The sequence below is a fragment of the Meriones unguiculatus genome, chromosome 8, assembly GCF_030254825.1.
Source record: "Meriones unguiculatus strain TT.TT164.6M chromosome 8, Bangor_MerUng_6.1, whole genome shotgun sequence".
Lineage (NCBI taxonomy): Eukaryota > Metazoa > Chordata > Mammalia > Rodentia > Muridae > Meriones > Meriones unguiculatus.
Genome location: NC_083356.1, coordinates 71,259,400 through 71,285,462, shown reverse-complemented (window position 1 = coordinate 71,285,462; position 26,063 = coordinate 71,259,400). Strand labels below are relative to the sequence as shown.

At 43.2% G+C, this 26,063-nt stretch overlaps 1 protein-coding gene across 8 annotated transcripts in view; it reads right to left on the bottom strand.

Annotated features, from left to right (window-relative positions):
* The window catches only part of Tsc1 (TSC complex subunit 1), a 50,216-nt gene that overhangs the window by 17,762 nt on the left and 6,391 nt on the right, over positions 1-26,063 (bottom strand). For 4 of the 8 annotated variants that reach the window (XM_021640885.2, XM_060389763.1, XM_021640791.2 and 1 more), the window contains exons 2-12: positions 22,292-22,354; positions 15,400-15,585; positions 13,871-13,974; positions 12,879-13,031; positions 11,869-12,013; positions 10,448-10,602; positions 10,004-10,077; positions 2,909-3,084; positions 895-1,022; positions 496-607; positions 81-199 (exon numbers count right to left, since the gene is read on the bottom strand). In XM_021640885.2, coding sequence (XP_021496560.1) covers positions 81-199; positions 496-607; positions 895-1,022; positions 2,909-3,084; positions 10,004-10,077; positions 10,448-10,602; positions 11,869-12,013; positions 12,879-13,031; positions 13,871-13,974; positions 15,400-15,505 — 1,272 coding nt within the window. In that variant the 5' untranslated portion in view covers positions 15,506-15,585; positions 22,292-22,354. Of the gene's footprint in view, positions 1-80; positions 200-495; positions 608-894; positions 1,023-2,908; positions 3,085-10,003; positions 10,078-10,447; positions 10,603-11,868; positions 12,113-12,878; positions 13,032-13,870; positions 13,975-15,399; positions 15,586-22,291; positions 22,355-25,157; positions 25,236-26,063 lie in introns of those variants that run through there. The other 4 variants (XM_060389762.1, XM_060389764.1, XM_060389761.1 and 1 more) reach the window with 3 other exon arrangements.

Here is a 26,063-nt window from a genome sequence, read left to right as displayed (position 1 = left end):
TGTGTCAGGATTGTACCTGGTATAAGTAGGCTTCACAAGGTGAGATGTGTGTACACTGGCATCTCTGGCCTGACACTCACCTTCCTGGAGGGTGTGGCTGAGGCCTGGGAGGTGGGACCATGCACACAGTCATCTGGGGGACAGGGTGGGGCTGGAGGAGGAGAGGTTGCTGGGGTTCCTGAAGGAGTTCCTTTTCCACCTGCTCAGAGACAAGGACAATACATAGCAAGGCTGAGCCAAACATCAGAAAAGCTGTCATTGCTTTAACACTGTTGTCACTACAAATATAGTGGTCCAGTTAATGTCTCAGAATCCAGATCAGCCTCAGTGTCTGTCTGTCTCTTTATTTTACTCATTTTGAAAAGGTCAGAAATTTATATTAAATTTCAAAAACAAGTTTATTACTCTCAAATGGCCCCCAAAATCACTATGAGTGCCTCTGTCACAAAACATAGGCCTAAACCTACCAATCAAATCTAACTAAGACACACATACCAGGGGTACCAAAGGCTTTACTGTAGGGGTGTGACAAATCAGGTGGGACATTTCCAGGAGACGTAGGAGGAGTGGTCATACCACAGACCACAGATGGGCTCCAGAGAGTAGCCTAGAAGTCAATAAAGAACAGCATGAGCAAGTGAGACTGAGGCCTGCACAAGGTTTCTAGGCAATGTTCAATTTAGATGCAGCCTTTTCAACTACAAGGAGCATGTTGTGAAATCTCTACCACATTTCAAGTATCTGGACTCCAAGATGCCACCCACGTGTCAACAGTAGCTTTCTCTGCTCCTATCAAGCACCCTCCTGAAACTCACACTATGCATTTTTCCCATTACATTCTAATTCCTGCCCAACGGCCCAGCTTCACCAGGAGGCAGAGGAGAGCAGGCTCACTGAGTGGCACCATACTTGCAGCGGCTCAGGTAACAGCCGTGTTGATGGGGAACTTAGACTCTGAGGTAGCTGCCCAGGTGGACTCAGCATCAGCCGAGAGGTGGAGGAAGGGGTGGAAGTAGCGCACCCTGCAATAAAAGGAAAGGAAGCAGGGGTGAGTATGGGGTGTCAGGTCATTATGATAAACAACCACAATCCTCTAGGCCTTCTGATAACACTGAACTCTCTACTTAAAACCCCTCAGGAGCTTGGGCATCCCTGGGAACAAACTAACATTTAAAGATTCTTGTAGGGCTGTTTGTTTTTGTTTTGCTTTTGAGACAGGGTTTCACTGTGTAGTCCTGACTGCCCTAGAACTGGCTACACAGATCAAGCTGACCTTGAACTCAGAGATCCACTGCCTCTGCCTTCTGAGTGTCCAGATTAAAAGCATGCACCACCACATCCAGCTTTTAAAGATTCTTTAAATGCCTTTTGGAAGTTAAAATTCAGGCAGGTGTGACTCTAACTATGCATCAGGATAATTAAAAAGGCACACCATTTCTGACAGCCTGATATGCAGCTTCCATCCCAGCTAAAGCCAAGATCTGCTGTGAATCCAGACTCTCAGACTATCTCAGTCTGCCTGTAGGGCCCCACTGGATGCACTGATAAGACTGAGTCTGTTATAACACAGGGACCAGCTGTACGTACTTGGATCCTTACTGTGTTATATGCTCAGGACTATTTTAGGGATCTGCTATGTTATTAGATAAGAAATTGAGAACAGTTAAGCTTGAAAAATAGAAAATAATCTCAGAAAATTAAGAATAGCACTACCTCAAGATCCAGCTATACCCAATATATACTCCTGGGCATATACCCAAAAGATGCCCCACCATTCAATAAGGACATTTGCTCAACTATGTTCACAGCAGCTTTATTTCACAGAATCTGGAAACAACCTAGATGTCCCTCAACAGAGGAATGGATACAGAAATTGTGGTATATCTACAAAATGGAATAAACAAAGAAATCATGAAATTTGCAGACAAATGGATGGAACTATAAGAGATCATCCTGAGTGAGGTAACCCAGAAACAGAAAGACAGGTATGGTATACATTCACTAATAAGCAGATATTAGCCATATAATATAGGACAGCCATCTACAGACCTAAAGAAGCTAAACACTAAGGAAGACCTTAGGGAAGATGCTTAAATCTCATGCAGAATGTCAAACAGGATAGACACAAGAAGTGGTGGAAAAGAGGAAACAGGATGGGAGTCTTCTATAGAGGGTCCTCCGAAAGGATTTACCCAACAGGGGATCAAAGCAGATACTGAGACTCAGAGCCAAACTTTGGGCAAAGTGCAGGAAGTCTTATGGAGGAAGAGAGGGGTGGGATTAAAAGGACATGGAGGGGACAGGGGCCCCACAAGGAGACCAACAAAACTAAAAGATCTGAGCCCAGGGGGTCCTGCAGAGACTGATGCACCAACGGAGGACCATGCATGGAGAAGACCTAGACTCCTTGCTCAGATGTGGCCAATTAGCAGATCAGTCTCCATGTGGATCTCTGAAGGAAGGGGATTAGGGGCTGCCTCTATCATGAACTCAGTTGACTGCTCTTTGATCACTCTCCCCTGATGATGCAGCCTTGCCAGGCTATGGAGGAAGAGGATCCAGGCAGTCCTGATGAGACTTAACAAGCTATGGAAAGATGGCAATAGTAGAGAACCCCCCCTTTCAGTGGACTAGGGGAAGAGACTAGAGGAAGAGGGAGGGTGGGACTAGAGGAGTTGAGGGAGGGGGCTTCAATCAGGATATATAATGAGTAAATTGTGAAGAAAAAAATTTAAAAATAGAAAAAAATTAAAAATGGAAGAAAACTCTAATTTAAAATATTTTAGGAAAAGCCCATAGGCAGTAAAAGAAGTCTTACTCTAGGAAGAGCACCAAAAGTTAGCAAAATTAAAAATAATGCTTTCCAGAGATTAAGGTACAAACAAAGAAGGTCAAAGTTGCTTTTTACCATAGCTATTCTGTGTGTCCACATAAGGGCTGGTGGTGACATCAGCTGAACGGTGAGGGAAGCAGGCAGAGAGCTGGTGAGACACAGAATAGCCATCTTCATACGAGGCTTCTGTAGGGTCCAGAGAGATTTTGGCACACTCTATTACAACATCATGAGTTTCTAATGTCTTCCACCTAGAAAGGGCAACACAAGTCAAGATAGGCACACACTAATTCATTTAACCACATCAGTTAAATCAAGAGGCCAACTCAGTGCTGGCCACTGGACTGTCATTAGCAAAGAATGAGGCACAGCCATGTCAACCCAGGTAGGAAACAGCACTAGTACAACAACTAGCCACCCATCTAACAAGCCACTTCCCCTAGTTAAAATGGTTTCATCAACTTAATAGAAACTAGTTTGAAAGGAAAAAAAAAAGACCAACAAAGACAAAGACTAGCCTCTTAAACTACACAGATGGTTCTTGGGGATATCTGCTTTGAAACAAAATTAAGGAATGGGAGAAGCTGGAAAGTACCAATGAGCTGGGCTGACTTAAGGTTGCCAACCAAAGCCTAAGGGCTCAAAGATATCCCTGAACTAGGCATACTGTGTGACCAATTAGGACTAGAGGATATGTAAAGTGCTGTTAAGAGTTCCTGCTGTGTGAGCCTCTAGCCCACCTTCAATTAATCCTATAGAAACACAGAAGACAGTGCTGAACCACAAAGCCTGGCTTTGTCAGAAATAAGGCCATCACAGGGAGCTGTCCTCTAGCAGATGTCAGCACAAGTTGTGAGCAGCAGGTGGCTGCCAGGGCTATGGAAAACTTTACTGTGGTTACAACTGTTGTCAAAACTTAACAAAACTTACAGCTGGGCACAGTGGTGCACACCTGCAATTCCAGCGTTCATGAAAGCAGCAAAGGCAGGTGGATTGCTTTGAGTCGAGGCCAACCTGTCAAGGCCAGTCTACAAAGGCTATACAGAGAAACCCTGTCTCAAAACAAACAAAAACAAACAAAAAACTTAACAAAACTAATTTTATTGTATGTAAACCATACACCTCACTAAAGTCGATTTTAAAAATCATGCCTTCAAATACTCATCATCTTTTTGTTTTTGTTTTTGTTTTTGAGACAGGGTCTCACTCCATGGTTCTGGCTCCTGAAACTCACTCTGTAGCCCAGGCTGTCCTTGAATTTATGGCAATCCCAAGTGCTAGGATGCACCCAACTAGAATATAATCTCTTTTTAAAAGATTTCTTTTTCATTTAATTTATTTGGGGTCAGGGGAATGCCACAGGAGATTACTGTAGAAGTTAGTTCTTTCCTTTCATCATGTAAATCCTAGGGATTGAACAGGTCATCAGGCTTAGCAGCAGGCACCTTAAAAACCAATGAGCCAACTCATTACTCTAGACTATCTTAAGTGAGAAAAAAACTACGAAAGTGTTCTGATAAGTGCCCACAAATAGACTGTTAAGTATTGACATTCAAAGAACTAGATGGGCTGGGAAATAACTCTGCAGGTAAAAAAGCATTTATCCCACAATTAAGCCTGGGCCCTGGTATCCATAAAAAGCTAGATACGGTGTAATCCCAGTATTCCTTCAGCAAGATGGGAGACAGAGACAGGAGCATCAGCCAAAAGCTCCAGGACCAGTATACTGACTGCAGTGACAAAAACAGAGGCCCTGCCTCAAAACAAAGAGAACTGACCCCTGAAAAGTTGTCCTCTGACCCCACATATAGATGCTTCCCATTCCCAAACACACAGACTAGAGGCTTGTCTGTAGCTTGCCCAACAAGATCTGTGTTTACTCTCCAGCACCACAAAAACCTGGAGTTACAGGTAATATTCATTCTCTTGGTTTCTTCTTTTCTCTCTCTGGGTCTGACAAATATTCTACAAATGGCCCCAAATCAGCAAAACACTTAGCTTGTACACACTACCCAAGCATAAACTTGCTTGTAGGACACAAAGCTTTACTGTCTATGGCTCTAAGTTCATGGTCATTCTGACAGGATTCTGTCCTGTCTTCTGTCCATGTTTAGGGGGAGGAGGACAACAGCACTAAGAGCATTGTGTGGGTTCTTCTAACAACACATGCCCTACACACACTTATGGAATGACTGTTCATTCTCACATGTTGAAAATATTATGTTAAATAAAAGGAGAGGTGTGCAGGGACGACCAGAGCACAAGGCAGCTTCCCTGGGTGGCAAGTGTTTCAAGCACTGTCCCTTGCATTCAGGATGCTGTAGGCATGTGTATGGGGCTCCTCTTTCCACACCTCAGCATGACTAGACAGTGATTAACTGAGAAGAGAGTCAAGACACATATATGCACAAGATTAATCTTAGTAAAAGAAGTAACATTCTGTTAAGAAGATGAAGACGAAAACAAAGAAGAGGAGGAAATACATGGCTGGCAAGATGACTTAGCAGGTAACTATCTGCTTCCAATCCTGACTGCCCAAGTTCAAATTCTGGAGCCCACCTACATGACAGAAGGGGAAAACGATTCTAGTAAGCTGTCCTCTGACCTACACACACACACACACACACACACACACACACACACACACACGGCTCATACATGCATCGTGCACACAGACAAACACAATAAGTAAATAAACATAAAAGGATTATATTGGATGTTATATTTATTTTTGCAGTGCTGGGGACTGAACTCTGAATACTGCACACACTAGAAAAGCATCCAGCTAAGTAAGTTATTTTGTAGTAGTAGAGTGCACCTGAAAAAGTCAGAGAATAACTTGTGGGGGTTCGTTCTCTCCTTCCACCATGTGGCTGGCTTCAGGTCCTCCAGCTTGGCAGCAGATGCTTTTTAGCCAATGAGCCATCTCACTGGCTCTAAACGTTTTATTTAAGATCAAGTAAAATATACACTGTATATCCTTGATACTTAAGTAGACACTCAAAAAAAATATTTGCTTTTACTTTTTGTGAGACAAGGTTTCTCTGTGTAGCCCTGGCTGCCCTGGAACTCACTCTGTAGACCAGGTTGACCTTGAACTCAGAGATCTATCTGCCTCTGTCTCTGTGCGGAGAGCAAAGGCATTCATTACCATTCCTGGCTTAAATAAGCTGTTTATATTTGAATGAAATTGCAAACTAAAATATTAACAGTTTCACATTTGTTTGTTATCCCTTCTCTCACTCCCACGTAAAACATATATATGTTGTATACCTGATGTCATCTCAGAGTAACTGAAATAGGGTAGCTTACAGTCCCTGCAGCCTATGGTCCCAATGCCAGGAAAGATGGAGGCGGGAACCTGAGACGGCAAGGCCCACCTATACTATATGAGGAGACCTTGTCTCAGAAAGCAAAAATAAGTCAGTGCCATGCTACAGGTGCCTTGTGCTATTCTCTTTGACAACTACTCTAGCTACTGCCTCCAGCTCTGCTTGCTGAATTGCTTCTCCAGCTCTTCAAGGCCCAAAAGATACACTTTATGATTCTCATTCATCAACTTGCTCTGTGGTCCAGGATCACTGTTGCCCATCCTTTCTCTCCTCTTCAAGTTAACAGTTTTCATTTTTTTTCCCCAAATTTGATTTACCATTTATTTATTTATTCATTTATTTATTTATTTAGTTAGTTAGTTAGTTAGGTTTTCCAAGGCAGGGTTTCTCTGTGTAACAAGAACCCTGGCTGTCCTGGACTCACACTTTGAAGATCTGCCTGCCTGTGCCTCCTGAGCATTGGGATTGAAGGCATTTGCCACCATGCCTGGCTGACTTAAACAATTATTAAGACTGTGCGAGCAACAATCATGGCAGAGCAGGAGACTGACAGTTTCTCACTTGGTATAGCCTGGCGTGTTTTCTTCTTCTAGTCTGCGATGTGTCCGATGCCAACTGAACTATTCTGGTCATTCTGGACTGAAGCCCACTGTCTCTCCTGCATAATGAAATACAGAATCTACCAGGGTTGGTGTCCCTCCCCACTGAGCTCACTTCTGAAGTTGCACTAGTCCTTGGCCCGGTGTTCTGACACCTCTTTGATCAGCCTACATCAAGCCTTCTTGAACTCACTTGGCAGAACTCTCTTCTATGCCAGCTGGGGAGGCACTGGGGTAACTTTGAGTCCTGGCCTGTCTAAAAGGGCCTCAGACCATAGAACTCTAACTTGGGAACCTCTTGAGGGAGCTGAGAAGCTAATACTACTCTTCTGGTCTGTCTCTGGTTCTTATTAAGTGTCTGGGTGTTTTTATCTTTCCAACTTTCTGAAAGGTTTACTCGTCTAGTGTTTTGAAATCTCACAAAGCTGACGGTTTGGCAGCATTCCGTTTTAATGACTGAGCCCTGCCTTAGATAAACACCTTCAATCTAGAAGCTTCAGTTTCAGGAAATTTCTTTTAAAGGTTCTTCTGTCAACGTGTCCTCCTTTTAAAAGTGATTTTATTGGCTATTGGGATCCACCCACCACTCTAAAGCTGTTCTCAGTCACCTGCCTCTGTTCTTTGTTCAACTGAGCCAGTCTCAGCTGTACCTCCAGTTCCTTGGCTGAAGGACTTATTTGGGGATTCATTTTAATTTCAAGAGCTCTCTAGGATGTTATAATGCCTTTTACTGTTACCCTGATCCCATATAACCATGTACAATTGCCTGCTCTGTGGCTTTGCTATCACTGTTCCTTCCTGACTCCCTTTCCTCACCATTCTGTCTCTCTCATGGCAGACAGAGCTTCTTTCCAATACCAGATGGTCCAAAACCCCAGGCATTTTGAGGTGCTGTGTGCTGCTGACAGGGAAGGCCCCCAAGCTAACATGGCTGACTGAAATCTTCACCCACTGTACAATCTCCCCAAGTTCCAACATCTATAATAAAGACCCATTTTCAAATACAAGGCATAGGGAGGAAAGAAAACAGCAAGCACAAGTGTCCACATCTGGAGAGCAGCACAGAGGTGCCAACTGGCATGTCCAACCTGAGAAGCAAAGTCCTAAACAGAGCTTCAAGCCACTAGTCAGCTGGCATATGCTACACAACCCTTAGGGGTCCAAGAGTTCACAGCATTCAGATCTTCTGGAACTGGAGGTTCGAGGCAAGAAGCTAGAGACAGCTACCCGGAGGCAGCTGGGACAGGAACTGTTGGAGAAGCACAGAGCATCTGAGGTCCCTTCTAACTCTGCGTTCCCAGAAAGGGACTACATTCCTCACAGGAATCTAGTTATTCCCTGGCAAAGAGATTTTCTCCAAGAAAGTGAACCTAGGCTAGAACAAAGCTTCAACAGAAGAGGCAGAACATGGCATCCCAGGCAAGCCAGTTCCGAGAAAGTAGACAATCTGAACGCACAAACCACCAAGCTCTCCTTACCTACCTCTTCTGCAGAAGCAGCCAGAGCCTCACCAGCCTGGAGCTCAGGAGAATTTACTAAAAACCTGACCAGAAACCTGACCAGCTAAAGAACACAAACCCAGTATTGGTATCTCCCCAAGATGCTCAGATCCACACAGAAATGCTCTAGATCAAAACGCCCAACCTCACAACCAGCTTGCCTGTCTTCCTACCCAAGCACAAGAGAATCACAAAAGCTTTGCCAAATGCCTCAAAGACTTAAAAAGAACAAATCAAAACAAGTGAATGAAATGGGGAGGACTTAGAAGAAACACTATGCAGGAAAACAGAAAAGGCACTATCTCTGAGACAAAGATGGTGACTAAAGCAAAGCACTCTGCAAACTAAAATGAGCACTCAGGCAAGAAGCACTATAGTGGGAATAACTGAAGTGGGAGGGCTGAACACCAATGAAGCCGACAGGAAGTGGACTAAAGGGCAGGAAGGAAAAACAGGTTTCGATGTTACCAATGGGTGTGTAGGAAGGACAGGCAACCAGAGGGGGAGAGGCATGCCCAAAACAATGAATAAAATCTAAGGCTTAAAAACGTGCATGCTGAACAATGACAATAGGTTCACACAAGGTAGGTCACAAGGAAATTTCAGAATATCGTGCCAGCAGAGAAATACTCTGCCAGTCCCACATAGAAAAACCATCAAAACTGCCAGTAAAATGACCGTGAGTTATGCCTCCAATCACTGAAGGAGACTGACTCTCAGCTTAGCTTTCACACCCAGCCAAGTCAACTTCATCCTTCCTAAATGCTAGAGGATACAGCACAGCACAAGCAAAGTGAGGGTTTGGGAGATGGCTCAGTCAGAAAAGTGCTTGTACAGTCCCCAGAACCCACATCTACCACAAAAACAAACAAACAAACAGTTTAAAAAAAGAAAAAAAGCAGCAAAGCACAGTGGGGTGCTTTGCTATAATGAATTACAGATTCAGTGAAAGACTATGCCTCAAAAAATAAGATAGAGAATTGGTTGAGGAAGATACCTACCTCTGGCCTTCACACACACACACACACACACACACACACACACACACGTATATGTTTGCACCTGCCAACATACACACACACTAAGAAAGACACAAAATACAGAAAATGAGAGATGCTGCCCAGGAAAGAGGTCAAGCAATGGCTCAGAAGAAACAAGCCAAAAGCTGAGTCCCAACCAGTTCAGCTCAGAACACCCCCGCCAAAAGACAAGCATGCCTCATGACATTGCCAAGGCTCCTACTGTCCCCACTTATCCTTTTAGCCAAGTGACCTGAGAAAACTTCCATCCCCTCACTGGGAATCGTAAGTCTGCCTGACATGCAGACCTCAGCAGGTTTAGTAGGTCCTCAGGACACACCTGGGAATTCCTGCAGGGCCTATGAGGCAAGGTGGGAGAGTGTCAGGCACCTGACAATAATCATAGAGAAAGAGACCCAAGGAGGCTCATTACTCCAAATCTGGCCTTTCTGTAATCTCCTAGTTTTCAGCAACCCAATTAGCCTCCCTACCCACTCAAATTACCAAAATGCAAGCCTTCCTGAGCTTCCAGGGACAGTCACTGGATGTCACCGCCTCTGCTCTGCTCACGGAGTCAGTAGCTCTCTGTGAGGAGTATGCTCTAAATGCAAAGTTCCAACCCATTCTACAAGTGGAACATCTGTATTCCCACAGGTATCTGTAGATCACATTTTCAATCTCTTAAGAGACTCAAAAATTGTCATTAATTTAGTTTCTGTACCTTCGAGGGTCCAGTTCATGGTCCTTGGATCCAGTCACTAATTCCGGGTGAATTCGCACATGCTCCATCATTGGCTAGAAGAGTTTGAGTTGACAAATTATAGATGTGAAGTTGTGTGGCAAATCCACATGATGGAACATTATTTGACAACAAAAAGGAATGAAGTACTGATACATGTTACAACACAGATGAACCTTGAAATAGGGTGAGAAACCAATCACAAGAGAGCAGACACTGCATGATCCTATGACACGAACTGCACAAAATAGCAACTCTTGACTAAGGACTCAGAAAGACGACTAGCTACCTAGGTTTGAAGTGGAGGTGTCAAAGATTTCTTTTCAAAATTTCCCTGTCTGCCATATAATACAAAAGTTATAAAAGTATCTTCACGAAAGAAGCTCTAAGGATCAAATAAAAGGGCAGTGTTTTGTTTTAACTCACCTTGACCACTTCTTCAAAAGTCTCCACATTTTCCTTCATACTATAGTGAGAGCGCAGGAAGGAGACGAAGTTACAAGGGTACATTCCATAAAGGCGATGAAAGAGGGCATAAACACTGGCATGGAGATGGACAAGGTAGACTTCTGTCACATGGCCTAAGGAAGGAAACCAGGCTCAGTTGTAGAAACATAAACTTGAGGATGCCAGCATGCTTTTTCTCTGAAGCTCTCCTACTGCACTCCAGAAAGGTAAGACAGGTGCAGATCTGTCTTATGCTCTTGTTTAAAACACACCAGTGGATCCTTTAGGTAAACTCCAATCTGTTTCTTATGACCTAGAAGGGCATTTACTCATCTCTGCCTCCCTCCTCCTCTCCACCCCTGCAAGAAAGACTCCAAAAACTCTTCCAACATGGAGCTACCTCTGTATCATAGTCACTCAACCTACAATCTGTAGTGACATTCCTTTCCTGATTCAGCATGTGTGTCTTGCAAAGGCGCTCTTCCTCTCCCCTAGTGCCACATATAATATTTGGTACATAATGAACACATAAGTGTTTGTAGAGTGAGCATGTAAGGGACTTTAAAACCAAGTTATGATCTTAGCTGTGCAGATTTATAACTAAAGAAGAAACACTACAGATGTAGAAATTAGCTTAAGTTGCTTGGATAATTCAATTAATCTGGCCTTACCAAGATCCCATGGCAGTTCCCATGCTCTAGGAGTAACTGTTCCTTTCTCCCATAAAGATATGAGCAGGGCTGGCAGACCAGGCTTGTGCTCAATGGCCCCTATGCAGAGACTTGCAAGCAGTCTCCCCGACAGACCATACATATTTCATCTTCTAATATGAATATTTCATGCTAAGATTACCAGGAAAAAAAAAAAACAAAACTGCAGTTCACCGGCTGACAGCTTCTGGATCACTCTAAGGAGCTACCCTGCCTGCCAATGTGATCTGATATGGGAAAGATTCCATGCACTTGACACTTGTGCCCTAATGAGGACACTGGAGTCTGTCTCCTCCTCCATCCACAACCAATGGGTCCTCACAACTGAAGCTGTGAGGCTATGGCTGTAAACATCAGCATAGAGGACACGAAAATTTGTAAACTCAGCTGCACAACACCCAAAGGTAGAGGCTGTGACTCTGTTTTACTAATGAGATTTAGGAAGTTGTACCTCCTGTCCCTCAGTTTCTCTGGCAATCCTTTCTGACCAACAGCATTAGGACAGTGTCTCACCCACCAGTCCCTCTTCCTATGTGCCCTGCAATGGGTACACCCAAACATTTTCTCATCTGTGCAGTGAATACCACACATCCTTCCTCCCTCCCTCCCTTCCCCTCCCCCCAACATATGTCTGCTAACAGTAAGGACAGGACTCCCTTTCAAAGCCTGATGAAGACACTGGAGTTATACCTGGTTTCTTCAGGCACCATGACGAGAGACGGCCAAAGATGTCAAAGAAATCAAGAAGGTGCTGCTTCCCTGACTGCGGGATCATTGGTAGCATGGTGATCAACACCAAGACACCAGTTGTGAGGACCACAACGTCAGTGTCCATCTGCAGAAGGGAAGGGTGACGTCAGGCTCAGCACTGGGATGAGGGTCCGAATCCTGAGGTCACAGATCTGAAGCCCCTCTTGTGCTCATTTCCTGACCCCTAAGAATTTGAGGGACAGCACTGAAATAGACTTAACAGAAAGAAGCACTGAGCCCTGTCACCATTGTGGTGAGACTAGGGGACCATTTCCCATGCTCCACCATCTCAACTGAGAGATGATTTAACTAGGCTTGAAATTTCCAAATCCAGAATCCTCAAGACCCTCATCCCAGTGCCTGGATGACAGTGTAAGAGACAGCTTACATAGAACATAGGACACAGGATATCACTATCCTCATCCATCCAACTAACTTCTAAGACGCTAATTTTCTGTTAAATGATTAAGGGACACTGCAGACTGAGAGCTAGTTCATTATCTCACTAGTACTAGAAACCAAACCCAGGGCCTTCTGCATGCTAGGCTCCACCACTGAGCTACACTCCCAGTCCAATTCACTATTTTTTAGAGGACTACTACAGGTTGAACATGGAGGTTAACACTTGTAATTCTAATAGTTGGGAGGCTAAAGCAGAAGACTTGCCTCCAGTTGAAAGACAGCCTGATTCCAGAGTAAGACACAGATCTACTAGGATTACATGGTAAGACTCACACATACACATAAAACATAAATAAACAAACTAGCCCAAAGCTAGTGAAGTGGCTTAATGGGTGAACATACCTATCACCAAGTCTGACAATCTGAGTTCCGTGCCTGAGACCCACATGGCAGAAGAAAAGAACTGACTCCTGCAAATTTGTGTTAAGCCATTTTTCAGAAACAATATTTACAGAAGTATTTCCTTCAAAACTTTACAAATATCCTACCTTGAGACATTTCAATAAAGAAGGCAGAAGAGGTGCTTGAGAAAGCTTATGCTTCCAAGATGGCTGTAGTCTCACAACATGGCCCAGTAGCAAGAGGATGGATAAACGGGTGGCAGCTTTGCCTACATACTCATTAATTTTGTCCAAGAGGTGCTAAAAATGTAAAAGACCAACAGAAAAGACCAACATATGAAGTTAACCAAAATACTGGCAGTACTGATAAATTCTAAATACTTAACTCTTCTTTCTAATACAGGCCCCAAAAGATTTAATAAGCCCACTGGGCTGGAAAGATGGCTCAGCTTGTAAAGGCTAAGGCTCCAGCAAAAAGGCTAGTAAACCCAATTCAAGATTTTCAAAACTACATTAGCAAACAAAGTTTTCTCCTTTTGGCCTGAGAGAACGGCCAGCTGCAATTTATGAAAAAGGACCTCTTAACACAGGAGTTGCAAAGAGGATGAAGACTATACTACAGCTTCTCTCGCCACCCTTGCTCACAGCCCAAGGCTAAAAGCCATGGCAGTCTATGGAAGACAACTGTAACAGGCAAGAATCTATGCTCTAGCCTTAAATGTAATATAAGCCACTGTGGGACTGCAGTCTGCCTGGAGTAAAGAAGACCACAGCAGGTAATGTAAAAACATGCAGTCCTAGAACAGGCAACCTCACCTGCAAACATAAGACTTAGCTGGCTACTCTTAGGGATTTTCCCCTATTGGTAAGTTCAAAAATCCTACTCAAAGCACAGGTTTAAAGATCTTTATCTCAATTGTCATTAATCTCCTATAGTACTAGAATTATAAGATTTCTTTAAAAAGAAAAATCTGTAAAAAGACTCTGAAACTGACACTATTTTGTAAACTTTTCAGAGCCTATAAGTATTTTATATATCTCTGGTGACAAGCTGTGGATAAATTGCTGTGGATGTTCACAGACACCCTCACTTGACTGACAACATACAAAGTGCAGTGCTATTCCATCCCGGCACTTACCTTATCATGTGGCTCTTGTAAGGTGGTGAGGATGTGCAATACTGGCTGAGAATTGGTTTCCAGGTAGTAATCCACCAAGGTGTTTACAAGCATAGGCCCACGCTCTAAACAAAAAGGGCAGTTCATCCAACTTACTTCTTTTTCCCTCAATAGTTGACATAAAAGCCAGAAAATGTCCTCCTATACTAACCAACGTCATTTAGTACTGTTTTTGCCTTTTTAAATTCATTAGACTAACAGGATAATTGTAAGCTTATTGGCCGAAACAAACACAAAAGAGTATGAAATGCTATCAGAGTTGTATGGCACACTGGGTAGAGTGCCTGCTGTACAAGCATGAGGACCTGAGCCCAGAATACATATAAAAAGAAGACACATAAAAAGCTGGGCATAAAGCTAGTCGGTGGTGGCACACATCTTTAACCCCAGCACTTTAGAGTGGATCCCTGAGTTTGAGGCCAGCTTGGTCTACAGAGCAAGTTCCAGGACAGCTAGGGTTGCACAGAGAAATCTTGGTATCCGGAGGGATGGGGGATAGTCATGAATTCCTATAACCCCAGAAGACAGAGACAGGAAGATAAATAACTGGGGACTGTTGGCAACCAGCCTTGCTCCACATTCAGTAAGTCACTGTTTCAAGGGATAGAAGATGAGGACACCCAAATGTTTTCCTCTGATCTCTGTGTGTGGATGTGTGCGCGCGCACGCGCGCACACACACAAATTAAATAAATGTGTAACAACATAAATAAGTAAATAAGTAAATGAATGGCTGGAGAAATGGCTCAACAGTTAATAATGCTTTCTGCTCTTACAAGGGCCCTGGATTCAGTTCCCAGCACCCATGTGGTGGCTCTATAGCTCTAGTTCCAGGAAATTTCACACCATCTTCTGACCTTCAGGAGAACATGCACACATGCAGTACACACAAACCCAGGTAAGCATGTTTGAATGCACACACACAAGTACACACACTTATACATAAACACAAATGCGCACACACAAACACAAAGGCACATACTGTACATTTACACATGTAAACACACCACACACATTTATCTATCACATCACACACATTTATCTATCTATCACATCACACACATTTATCTATCACATCACACACATTTTTTATTTTATCTATCTATCTATCTATCTATCATCTATCTATCTATCTATCTATCTATAAGACAAAATGGCAGAAGGTGGGTTTATGTCTTCATGGTCTGTAATAACTGTTTAAAAGAAACGCAGTGGGAACCCACCAATGGATACTCTCTGGCCTAGCAGTTTAAAAGACTGATGCAGCAGAACTGCCTGAAGTCCCAGCATTTGGAAGGCTAAGGCAGGAGGGTTTTACAAGTTCCAGGCTAGTTTGGAATGCATACTGAAACAAGGTGGGGATGAGGGGAGAGAAGAGAGAAAAAGAATGAACTTTCTAAACACATCCTCTGAAGATGAAAACTAGCATAGTAGCCCCAACCCGCTCAGCTCCAGGTCAAGCTCTACTTGTGAGAACAATTCTCTACTTACCAGAATTGAGAGACTCCTTGAAGATGGTTGTCACGTCATCCCGCACACCCAGTGTGGAAGAGTCCAGCATGGAGAGTAGCTCCCCAATGTTGGCTAACTGAGCCATTCTCTCACTCAACTATGCTGTGTGGGCTCCAGGACGTGTGCTAACGGCTTGGACAGCTCTTCATTAGGGCCACTACCAGACTGCAAAATGGGAATATGGATAGTATGACAAGTGACTCTTACTTGACAGCACAAAAACTAAAAACCTACAGGAAAACAAGCCAGAGAAACTCATCCAGTGCAGCCTATGCTAGCAGAACTGTGCTGATGAAATGCAGGGGAGTTCTTTGATGGACAAATTTAGGAAGCTGATGGAGCTCTATGAAACTGTCACCACAGCTACTCAGTAGTTCCCCCAGCTTCTGGGTCTCCTGGGTGCTAGCTAACACTGCTTCAACCCTGCTCTACAAAGCAGAGCTGTTTTGCACAGATAAAGCTGCACATATTACTCTCTTCATGACAATGTCAATGGCTGAAAATGGAAGAGCTGGTTAGGCACCAGCCCAACAGCTAGTGTGAACCATGATTGCTTTGGATTTTAGTGAACATTCACGGACATATCTACTGCATACCCAAAAGCTGCTGGTAATAGGCAAGTGCTTGCACAGTATGACCACTAAGACACACCTGCCAAATCAGTGCTCTGGAAGTGGAGCAACTACTACCTTATCTTCACATTTACATATAGAAAGCAGCTCATTCCCAAAGCTTTACTATACACATGTGTGACAGTCTTTAGAGCTTTGCTTTAAAAAGGCGAAGACTCTACTATTTATAAGAGGCACTGTGCACTTTCAACAAACATCATTGTATATGCTCCTGATACTACTGCCATATGATGAGCACATGCCATCTACCTTATAGAGAGTGAAAGCTAACAAACTTTTTACTCTTGGTCACAAAAAGAGTAAGAGGCAAAACCAGGGGAGAAGAACGAAAATGAACCCAGATCTGCCCAATGCTGGAGCCCCAAACCTATAAATGTGACATTGGACTAAATGTGTATCATCATAGCACCTTGAGGCAAACACGTTTTAGCTTTATTTTACAAATGAGAATCAGGATGTCCCAAAAAGATAAACAGGTACATCCCTACTTTTTGTCTTGAGGAAGCCATAGTAATAATTGTTAGGTTTGATTTGGTAACTGCCTGGAATGTTTAGGCCCAGGCATCCACATTCTAATAACACCCAGGCAATTCTTCTGAGTTTTCTTTCCCCCTTTTGAGCTGAAGTCTTGCTATATTGCCTAGGCTGATCTTGGAAGTCCTGGGCTCAAGTAAGCCTCTACATCAGATTCCATACGACTATGATTACAGGCATCCATCACCTCATGCAGCTCCAAGTGATATTTGTCTATTTTTAAAGAAATGGTCTCACTATGCAGCCCTGGGTTGCCTAGTCTATAGACTGGGCTGGCCTTGAACCCACAGAGATCTGCCTGCTTCTGTCTTCTGGGTGCTGGGACTAAAGGCACACCACTATGTGCAGCTCCACTATGTGCAGCTTTCCAGATTTCTTAAACAGGTGATATAAAAGCCTGTTTGAGAAACATCATGCCAACAAAAATCCAACTAAAGGCCAAGCATAGTGGTTCATTGCCTGTAATCCAATCACTTAGCAAAGGTTTGAACATTTTTCACTGACTAGCTGGATCCCACAACAGGTACAGAAACAGCTTTGAGCCACCATCTTAGGACAACTTCAGAAGAACACCGTTACCTAGTTAATCCCTATACTTACTGCCAGTAAGTCACAAAAGAATTTTCCAGCTAGTGATAGAGAACGCAATTCATAAATTTCAAATATTCTGTCCCAAGTTTGGTTTTATTTTATCTCTTGTAAGGTTAGCAAGATTCTGTCTTCTGTGTAGTCAGAAGATAGTAATGTCAGGCTAGCTATCAAAATGGAGGCAGTAGAGAATGCAGTTCCAAATCTAGATGGTGTCTACCCCACCATCCAAGCATTATTAGGACAACTGGCTCAGCTTGTTTCCAAACTGTAAATGAGATTTTGGTGAACAATGGTTTGTGGAGGCTTACCGGATACAAAGAGGAAGTTTTATTCCAAAACATATCAGAATGTTTTGGGCAATAATTTTTTCCCTGTAGTTCTAAAATACACTTTTTAAAGATCTAGTTTTTAATCCCTAGGCAGGATATAAATCGTAGGTTTTATGTGAGATTCTCCATCAGTAACCCCAGTTCAAGCCCTTTGACAGTCTGGAAAGCCCTCATGAGAGCTAAATCACAAGCTTTGAAATCAGCCCCCAGACAGGAACATTAACTTAGACTTAGGGAATACAAATATAAAGTGCTAAGACAGACATGGTAGGTATGATGAAAACTTCTAGATATTTCACCAAAGAAACAGAGAGGGCTCAGTGAGTGTGCAAAGGGAGAGGAAGTGTCTCCACTTGATTGCCAGTTAGATGCACCTCAGCCTGCAGAAAGTCAGGACCACAGACACAGTGACACATCCTTGTGCAGCTACCAAAGTAACATACTATAGGAAAGACCACTCTGGAGCATTCAAAAGACAGAACCCAAGGAACCACTTCTGCATCCTACAGGGCTAAGCAACATTTCCTTTTATCATTATCTTGATGGATAAATGCCACACTGACACATGGAAGGCCCTGCTCATGTAAAGGTGTCATAACCTTCAGTGCTTATTCCCGACTCTCACACCTGCTGCTCTACTTGTCTTCTGGATCTCTAAAAAAGACAAACACCCTGGATGACATCCCTGACACTCCAAGACCCCCAACCCCACACATACCTATCTGCAAGCCTCTTCATTTTGCTCTGTATCCCTTTTGTCACACCCCAAGCATAGCCCTCACCATCTTCCTTTTGTAGACAAGAGAACAGCAGCCCCCCTCACTCTGCCTTCCATGTGCAAGAACTTTAAAATATGGAAATCAGGATGGCTCCCACTTAAAATCAGCCAGCGCCTTCCCCTGGAGAATCAGGGCCAAACTCACCAGTGCCCTACACCACCCCATGTCATATGCCCGTTACTTCTGCCTCTTCACCCTAAGCCACTGTGTGTCTCCTTGCATGTTAGCCAGACCTTCACAGCTGTTCTTCTCTCTACTGCTAGAGCTTTTCCCCCCACACCCTTGTGGCTGTGTCTCTTCAGTCATCTGCTCAGAGGGCCACATCTGAGAAGCTTCCTCTGACCACTTGATTTAAAGGAGCAGGAGGCTGTTGGCACTACTTGGAATAAAAGAAACTTTCTAATCATACGGAACCCTCAACCAAGTTGACCCTCTACAGCTACAAGTCGACTCTGACCATATGGAACATCCTGGTCTCAATAGCAGGGAAAGCAGGATCTAGCAAAGCCAACTTTCAGTCTCCATACTTATGACAGGCCAAAGTGCTAGTTTTTGAAAGGGTGTAGCTGAAGAGTCAACTACTTGAGTGGGGGGCATTTTTTATCTGTGTGTATGAGACATCACCACAGGGTTCACATCACATTTAGCTACAAGACATTGCTGTTACGGACAAGAAGTATATTTAGACTATTTAACAGTTCACACCTGTTCACTCAAATAAAATAGTCAAGACAAAACCTAAGGCCTGTGTATTATAAGTAAAAATTCTTTCAGTTTAAGGACAAAATGTGTAATTATAAAAATAAAAAAGTGAGTTAATGCTATATGTGATTTTTTTTTTCAAAACAATTCTGGAGATCTAATGCTGAACCTTGCACATAGAAGGCTAACATTCCACCACTGAACTCCATCACCATCCCCAATCAAGAACATTTAAATCACTTGACATATTAATTAACACAAATATTAAAAGACTAGTTTATTTAGATGACTTGTATGTTCTTTGAGCCAATCACTTATAAAAATTTAAATAACATGAAAGCTAAATTCTATCTTAGTCATAATTTCACAAAATTATTTTCTAAGAACTTTTATTTGCTTATCTATGTGTATGTACCTCACATGCACCACACTCATAAATGGAGGTCAAGAGCCACTTTTAGGAGCTGGGACTCCTCTTCAACAATGAGGATCCCCGGGATTAAATTCTGGCCTTGACGCTGGTTGACAAGCAACTATAATTGCAAAGCTAGCCCCAGCCCTGCATGTCCCCAAGAAATGTTACAGAATTGTGTTTGAACTTTATAACAAACAAAATAACCTATATGTATTATACTTTATTAATAGTCTTTCAAGAAGAAAATCATGCTGGGTGGTATTGGCGAACTTAGGAGGCAGGAGGCAGAGGCAGGCAGAGCTCTGTCAGGTTGAGGCCAGCATATCTACAAAGCGAGTTTCAGGAAAAACCAACCTACATAGAAAAACCCTGTCAGGAAGAAGAAGAAAAGGAGGAGGAGGAGGAAGAGAAGCAGTAGTAGTAGCAGCGGCAGAAGCAATAGCATGTTTAGAATACTTCCATCCTGTAGGATAAATCAAAGAAAGATAAGGAATCAAGTCAGGTTTAATGGTGCTTGCCTATAATCCCAGAACTCAGGGAGGCAGACTCTGCTGGTAAATCTCTGTGGGTTTGAGGCTAGCCTGGTCTACAAAGCAAGTCCAGGACAGTCAAGGCTACACAGAGAAACCCTGTCTCGAAGACAAAACAAAACAAAACAAAATTTAAAATAATCATTTTACTTCAACTTTATATTTAAAAAAATTACAAAACAAACTCATAACTACCACCAATAGTAAAACATGAAGGACATGGAAAGAGTTGGGATACCTGAATGGTAGAGAGCCTGCCTAACATGTTAGGGCCTGGATTCTATCCCCAGCACCACAAACAAAATAACACAATAACAACAACAACAAAAAAGTATACAAAAACCAGAGAAGGAAAACAATGTTAAGAAAAAATAAAATAGCAAAATATTTTTATTCATAGCCAAATTTTAGTATTCTTTATAAAAATGCTTAAGTTTTGAGCCTATTAACAAAAGCTGCTAGAATGAGAACTGTGAGTTACCAGCACTCCCTGGCAGCTAAGGAGTGAACTGAAGGATGGCTGAGGCCTTTGAAACTATGGGCTCCTACTGGAAACTTCCCTGAATTCGGCTTGATGACAGGGCCCAGTGTGCCTGCTCAGAGGGTACCACACACGTGGCAGAAACAGTGATCACAAGACAATCTGCTGTTTTGTGCTCATAAAGCACCTTTGCTACACGAAAATTTAACACTTTTAAAATCTGACTGCTATAGTAATGAGATTGTAGTAATGAAAAAATGCTTAATAAGATTTGAGATTTATTTTATTATTTCATTTATTTATTTTTAACAATAGTGAAATTGCACTTGGCGTCACTGCTCTCAACACTTAACCCTCTGACTCTGAGCTCATATTCGGTGAAATTCTAAAAGGGGGAAGGTAGCCCAGTGTGGTGGCAAACACTCACATTCCCAGTACTAAAACAAGAGGATGGGGGTCAGTCTGCACTACACAGTGAGAAGGTGAGAAGTATGAAGAACACATGAAGAAACTGAGAACTGACAGTCAGACTCATGAAGTTCTCTCATTCTTGAGAGAAAGATACATCCACTTTCTAAATACATAAAGCCATCTGCCATCTGTACTAAGTCCCTGTTTGTGAAATCTAACTATACTATACCTTATGATCCTCAGGACAAAAGTGAGGCAGTGGCAGACAAAGTAGCTACCACTGACCATGAAATGAGTCACATTAGCAGTGTATGTATGAAGACTGTAGAATAAACCCCCTTCCACCTTCCCTGATTCCTATACAGCACACAAGCATGACAACTGATACCTGCATGGGCTAATCTTCATTGTCAACTTGATGGGATTGAAAATCACCATGGAAACACACTTCTGGGTAGGCATGTGAGGGTGCTGCTGTAACGATTTAACAGAATGGAGTAAACCTAGCCTGAGTGGGTGGCAATACTCTGTGAGCTGAGGCCCCAGAATGGATAAAAATGAGCAAATGAGCTGAGCACCGGCATTCACCTCTCTCTGTTTCTCAAGCATAAATGCAATGTGACCAGCTGCCTCAAGCTTCTGCCACCATAACTTCCTTGCTATGAAGGACAACAGTCTTAAACTGTGACCAACCCTTTCTCTTTCTCCAGTTGCTTTTGTCAGGCATTTATCACAACAACTAGTAACAGCACCTTTGCTAATAAACTAAAGACTGTAGCTCAAAGGGCAGGTAGACTACTTAGACTAAACTCACAGAGCCTCAGTAACATTATATAGGGTATATTCTGGGACTTGGAAACTCCATTGATTCTTAAAAGCCAATAAAGAAAATAATGTATCCAAAAAAGCTGATTTAAGAGTACAAATAGATACAAACACATCAAGATGCTAAAGTGCTAACCCAGGAGGTCTCAGTGCATGATGCATGGTAGAACATCTGTAATCTACAAATGACAAGGCCCAGGCCCTACTACACAGCAGGTTACAGGCTGAGGCCTAGATGTGGCATCCAGTTTGTTTACAGAATCCCAAGTAGATTCCTGAGGCCCAGCCGGGATTAAAAATCTCTGGATAAATGACTTACTTTAGGCTTCAATTTAATTAGTGGCTAAAACTAGAATTTGCTAGTTACAGAACTGACTTTCATCTCTGGGCCTAATTCTTCTCCTATAGAATGGAAATAAACTAAGTATAGTTGAGGAAAACCATGTATTTATATAATCAGTGACTGGCATCAAACAGCATTTAGGAGGTCACTGGCGATGTGGTTAACTACCTCAAGCCATAGATGCTCCAGTGCTTGGCAGGAAGCAAAGACCATAAACACTAAACCAGCACATAAAGAAGCATCTGCACACTGGGGCACCCATGAGCAAGGTGAGACATTCCCTCCTATGTATACTTTACCTGTTCTGGGGTCAGTTGTTACATCAGTTTCCAGTGCTGTCAGCCTGGTGTCTCTCATGGTCACTGCAGAGAAAACACACAACATTTGTGTTGATAGTAACCTTAAAATAAAGGAAAACCTGAGACCTGATCAGAAGGGAGTTTAGACTGGTCTAGCACAACTCTGCCTCACTTCCTTGGCAGGCGGTCACCTGCTTCCCACTGCAGTGAGCTCTGGAACCACAGCCTCCTCTCTTATGCCCTAACAGCAAGAGGGTACGGTGGCTCTAGAATAGGCTCTCTATTGAAACATTAGCTCCTCCATATACTGGCTCTGTAACCTTGGGCTGTTCACTAAGTCACTAATGTCTTGTCTTGAATTATCTTCTGGGTAAAGTGAGAATGTCCTCAACCTCAATACCCACACAGGATGTCGAGCTCCAGTGAGGACCTCGGAAGAGTGTCTGTATGTGTCTGTATTAGTGAGGTCAGTGACAGGCGAAAGTACTTAGTGGGCCTGCATCATCATGCTCTCACAGGCCCCCCCCAACCTTACTATGTTGCCTTCAGAGCATTTAAATTCCTCAGTCAGGAAGGCATCACATCCCCACCTGAGCACCAGGCACATCCAGCTACATACCTAAAATGCTGCCCTCGCCTCAGCTAATTCTTCATTCTTCCTAGGCCTCCTCTTCCCTCTCACTGCCATACCCCATCAGGCCAGGCTCCTGATCCACCAGCAGCCTCTTCTGGTCACTTCCTAAAACCCCATTAAGCAAGTGGAAGGAACTGTTGGACACACTGGGGAGCAGCTGCAGCCTACTAGGGACTTGGCCCCAGAAGCTGCCACAGGGGCTGGTAAACGTACAAAGCCTGATTTTACCTTCAAGCAGCACAGACTAAGTCTAATCCTACATGACAGGTATAAAATATTTCAGCAGCGGCTTCTCTACTTTCCTTCTCCTCTACCCTACTTGTGTCCATGTCATCATCCATATCAAATAAGTTTATCTATGAATATATCCTAGTTTGATTTTAAACCACGAGCCCTTCATAACCAGTGAGATGGCTCAGTGGGTACAAGCCTGACAACCTGACTTTGATCCTCAGAAACCATGATTGGTAGAAGACAGCCAACTCTTTCCAATTGTTCTCTGACCTCCACACATGAACAGTGCTGAGTGTGCCCACACACATACACACAAAACAAATAAATATGTAATCAATACATTTTTCAAAATGTACAGGTTCTTAACCCTATGTTTGGGGATTATCTGATTGAAGACTGTACGCGCTATGAGGACAGGGGTCACAGGACTATCTCGGTACCTGGTACCCAAGAGGAAAAGCTATCCACTCAGTGTGTCCCTAGGATACCATTAGCGTCACTGACTGCCAATAGACATCTACTTACCCGGGGTAGAGGACAAGCTCTGGAGTACCCAGTCCTGCGTCAACAACAGGACTAAGCACCTTTCCTACACAGTCTCTGCCCCAGCGGCAGGGTGATCACAGCACCATGTGCACACATTCAAGGAGCCCTGCCAACTGTCTCAGCGGCCACTGCAAGTCTGTGGGCAGTACTGCTGGCTGCTAGCCCTACCAAAGGTCTGGCCAGACCTTGCAAGTAAGAAATACTACCTAGCTACTTCCATTCCACGAAGTAACAGAGCTGAGCTGGTGCAGGAGCCTCTCATTTTCAGAACCTCAGTGTGAACTGTTAATCAGTGAGTCACACTGACTTCCTCTTATAAAGTAATCCCACTTGGATCTTCTACCTGAGAAGAAGTGCTCAAGGTGAGGCTAAAATTAGGACACGCTAAGATGAGCTCCTGGCTTGCCCAGCTAAGGCCACTTTCCTAGATGGAACACTACGGAATCTAAGTGGGGTTTGTCTCAACAGTAAGACTTCATCTCTTTACCTCTGTGCTTATCGATACAGTAATGGGACTGAATTGGCATCAGTTTTCTGTGGTACACTAGCACCTATCTACCAGTACTCTATTTTAGTGTTCACTTATTCACTTATATTTAAATCTTGCCAGGGGGAGAGGAGTGTTACTGGGCATAATATTCACATCAGTAAAGTGAGATGTGAAGCATCAACCTCCATGGAGGTGAGGGGTGGTGGAAACACTCATCAGAACATAAGAGCAGTATCAGCTCCCCCACTTCTTCAAAAGACAAGAGGGAAAAAGGCAAGTGCCCTGGATCCTCAGAGTTTTCTTCCTCAATATTTAACCTAAAAGTCGTGCTCACTGTAACCTCATTCCCATAAGCAGCCTTTTTGGGTAAAAAGAAAAAGCAGGCTTAAGGAAGACATGGGCTTTGTGTGTCAGCATGGTGTAAACAAAAAGAACACTGGTGGCTGGTTATCACAATTTATCTTCATCTAATTTCAGCCTTTAGATATTGCCAGATTGTTTATGTATTGGGGATAACACATGAGCTCCAGTGCAAGAGCTGTCATTAGCAAGACCTGCACCCATCTTTGCACTGCCTCTGTCAGGACAGTGGCTCGGATGAGACAGATAGCTGCATGTCAAGTCACTTCAGAAAGCTCTGTGCACACTGGCCTATAATATACAAATGTCTTCTCAGGTCAATAAAAACTTGAGGCAATTCAGACAGACTGATGCACAGACTCCTATACCACCAAGTATACTTGAGACAGAGCAGTATAACAGAAGTGCCATACTGCTGTGAGTATTTGGTCTTAATTCAGGGACTAAAAGGTGACTTAATATCCTATTAACTGAACCAAGATGCTCTCAGCACCAATGCACCCAAACAGATTAGACACTGGATTTAATTCTTTATCTTTGGACACAAAAGGAAGAAGGGGGGGGGGGGCTGGAGAGATGGCTCAGAGGTTAAGAACACTCACTATTCTTCCAGAGGTTCTGAGTTCAATTCCCAGCAACCACTTGGTGGTTCATAACCATCTATAGTAAGATCTTGTGCCCTCTTCTGGTGTGCAGGCAGAATGCTGTAGAAATAATAAACAAATCTTTGAAAAAAAAAAAAAAAAGGAAGAAAAGGCAAAAGAGCTGATGGTGTAGGTGTGATTTATAGTCTTAGCAACTATAGAATTTCTCCAGGTCACAGAAGCCTAGAAAAGAGCTATAACATGCTAGACTGTCCACTTATAATTTCTGTCCATAGAGTCGTCAGTGGATAATGGACAGGTCACTAAGCTCACTCAATTCCAAAGGGGACAAACCCTCTAGACATAGGACCACGGGATCACAGCTAAGTTCCACAAGGCATGTTTTTTTTTTTTTCTACAGATAATGGTTCAATTTTGACAATTAACATGAACAAAATTATGTAGCAAAAAAATTAATGCAGGCTGGACATGGGGACGCACACCTGTGATCTGGCACTTAGAGGCAGAGATGTGGACTTGTAGTGAATCCCAGCCTGAGCAACAGAGCAAAACTGTCACAAAAAATAATAATAAAATAAAACAAATAAAAGATATTACATACATATTTCAAGAAGTCACCATATAGAGCTTTCCTAAACAGATCCACTTACATTGTGGATCCAATGTAAGTGCTCAGCTACTGCCTAAGCACCATGCCTGCCTGCCTGCCTGCTGCCATGCTCCCCACCATGATGTAACTTGCATGTAACTCCAGCCCTAGAGAAGTGAGCCTGAACTACAAAGTGAGTCTACATCAGTGAAAGCTACAGAGAGAGAGAGAACATATTTCAAAGAACAAAGACATAGTCTAGGGTAGAAAGGCACGGGGCTTAACAGCACAGGGCAGGGCTTCTCCCAAGTGCA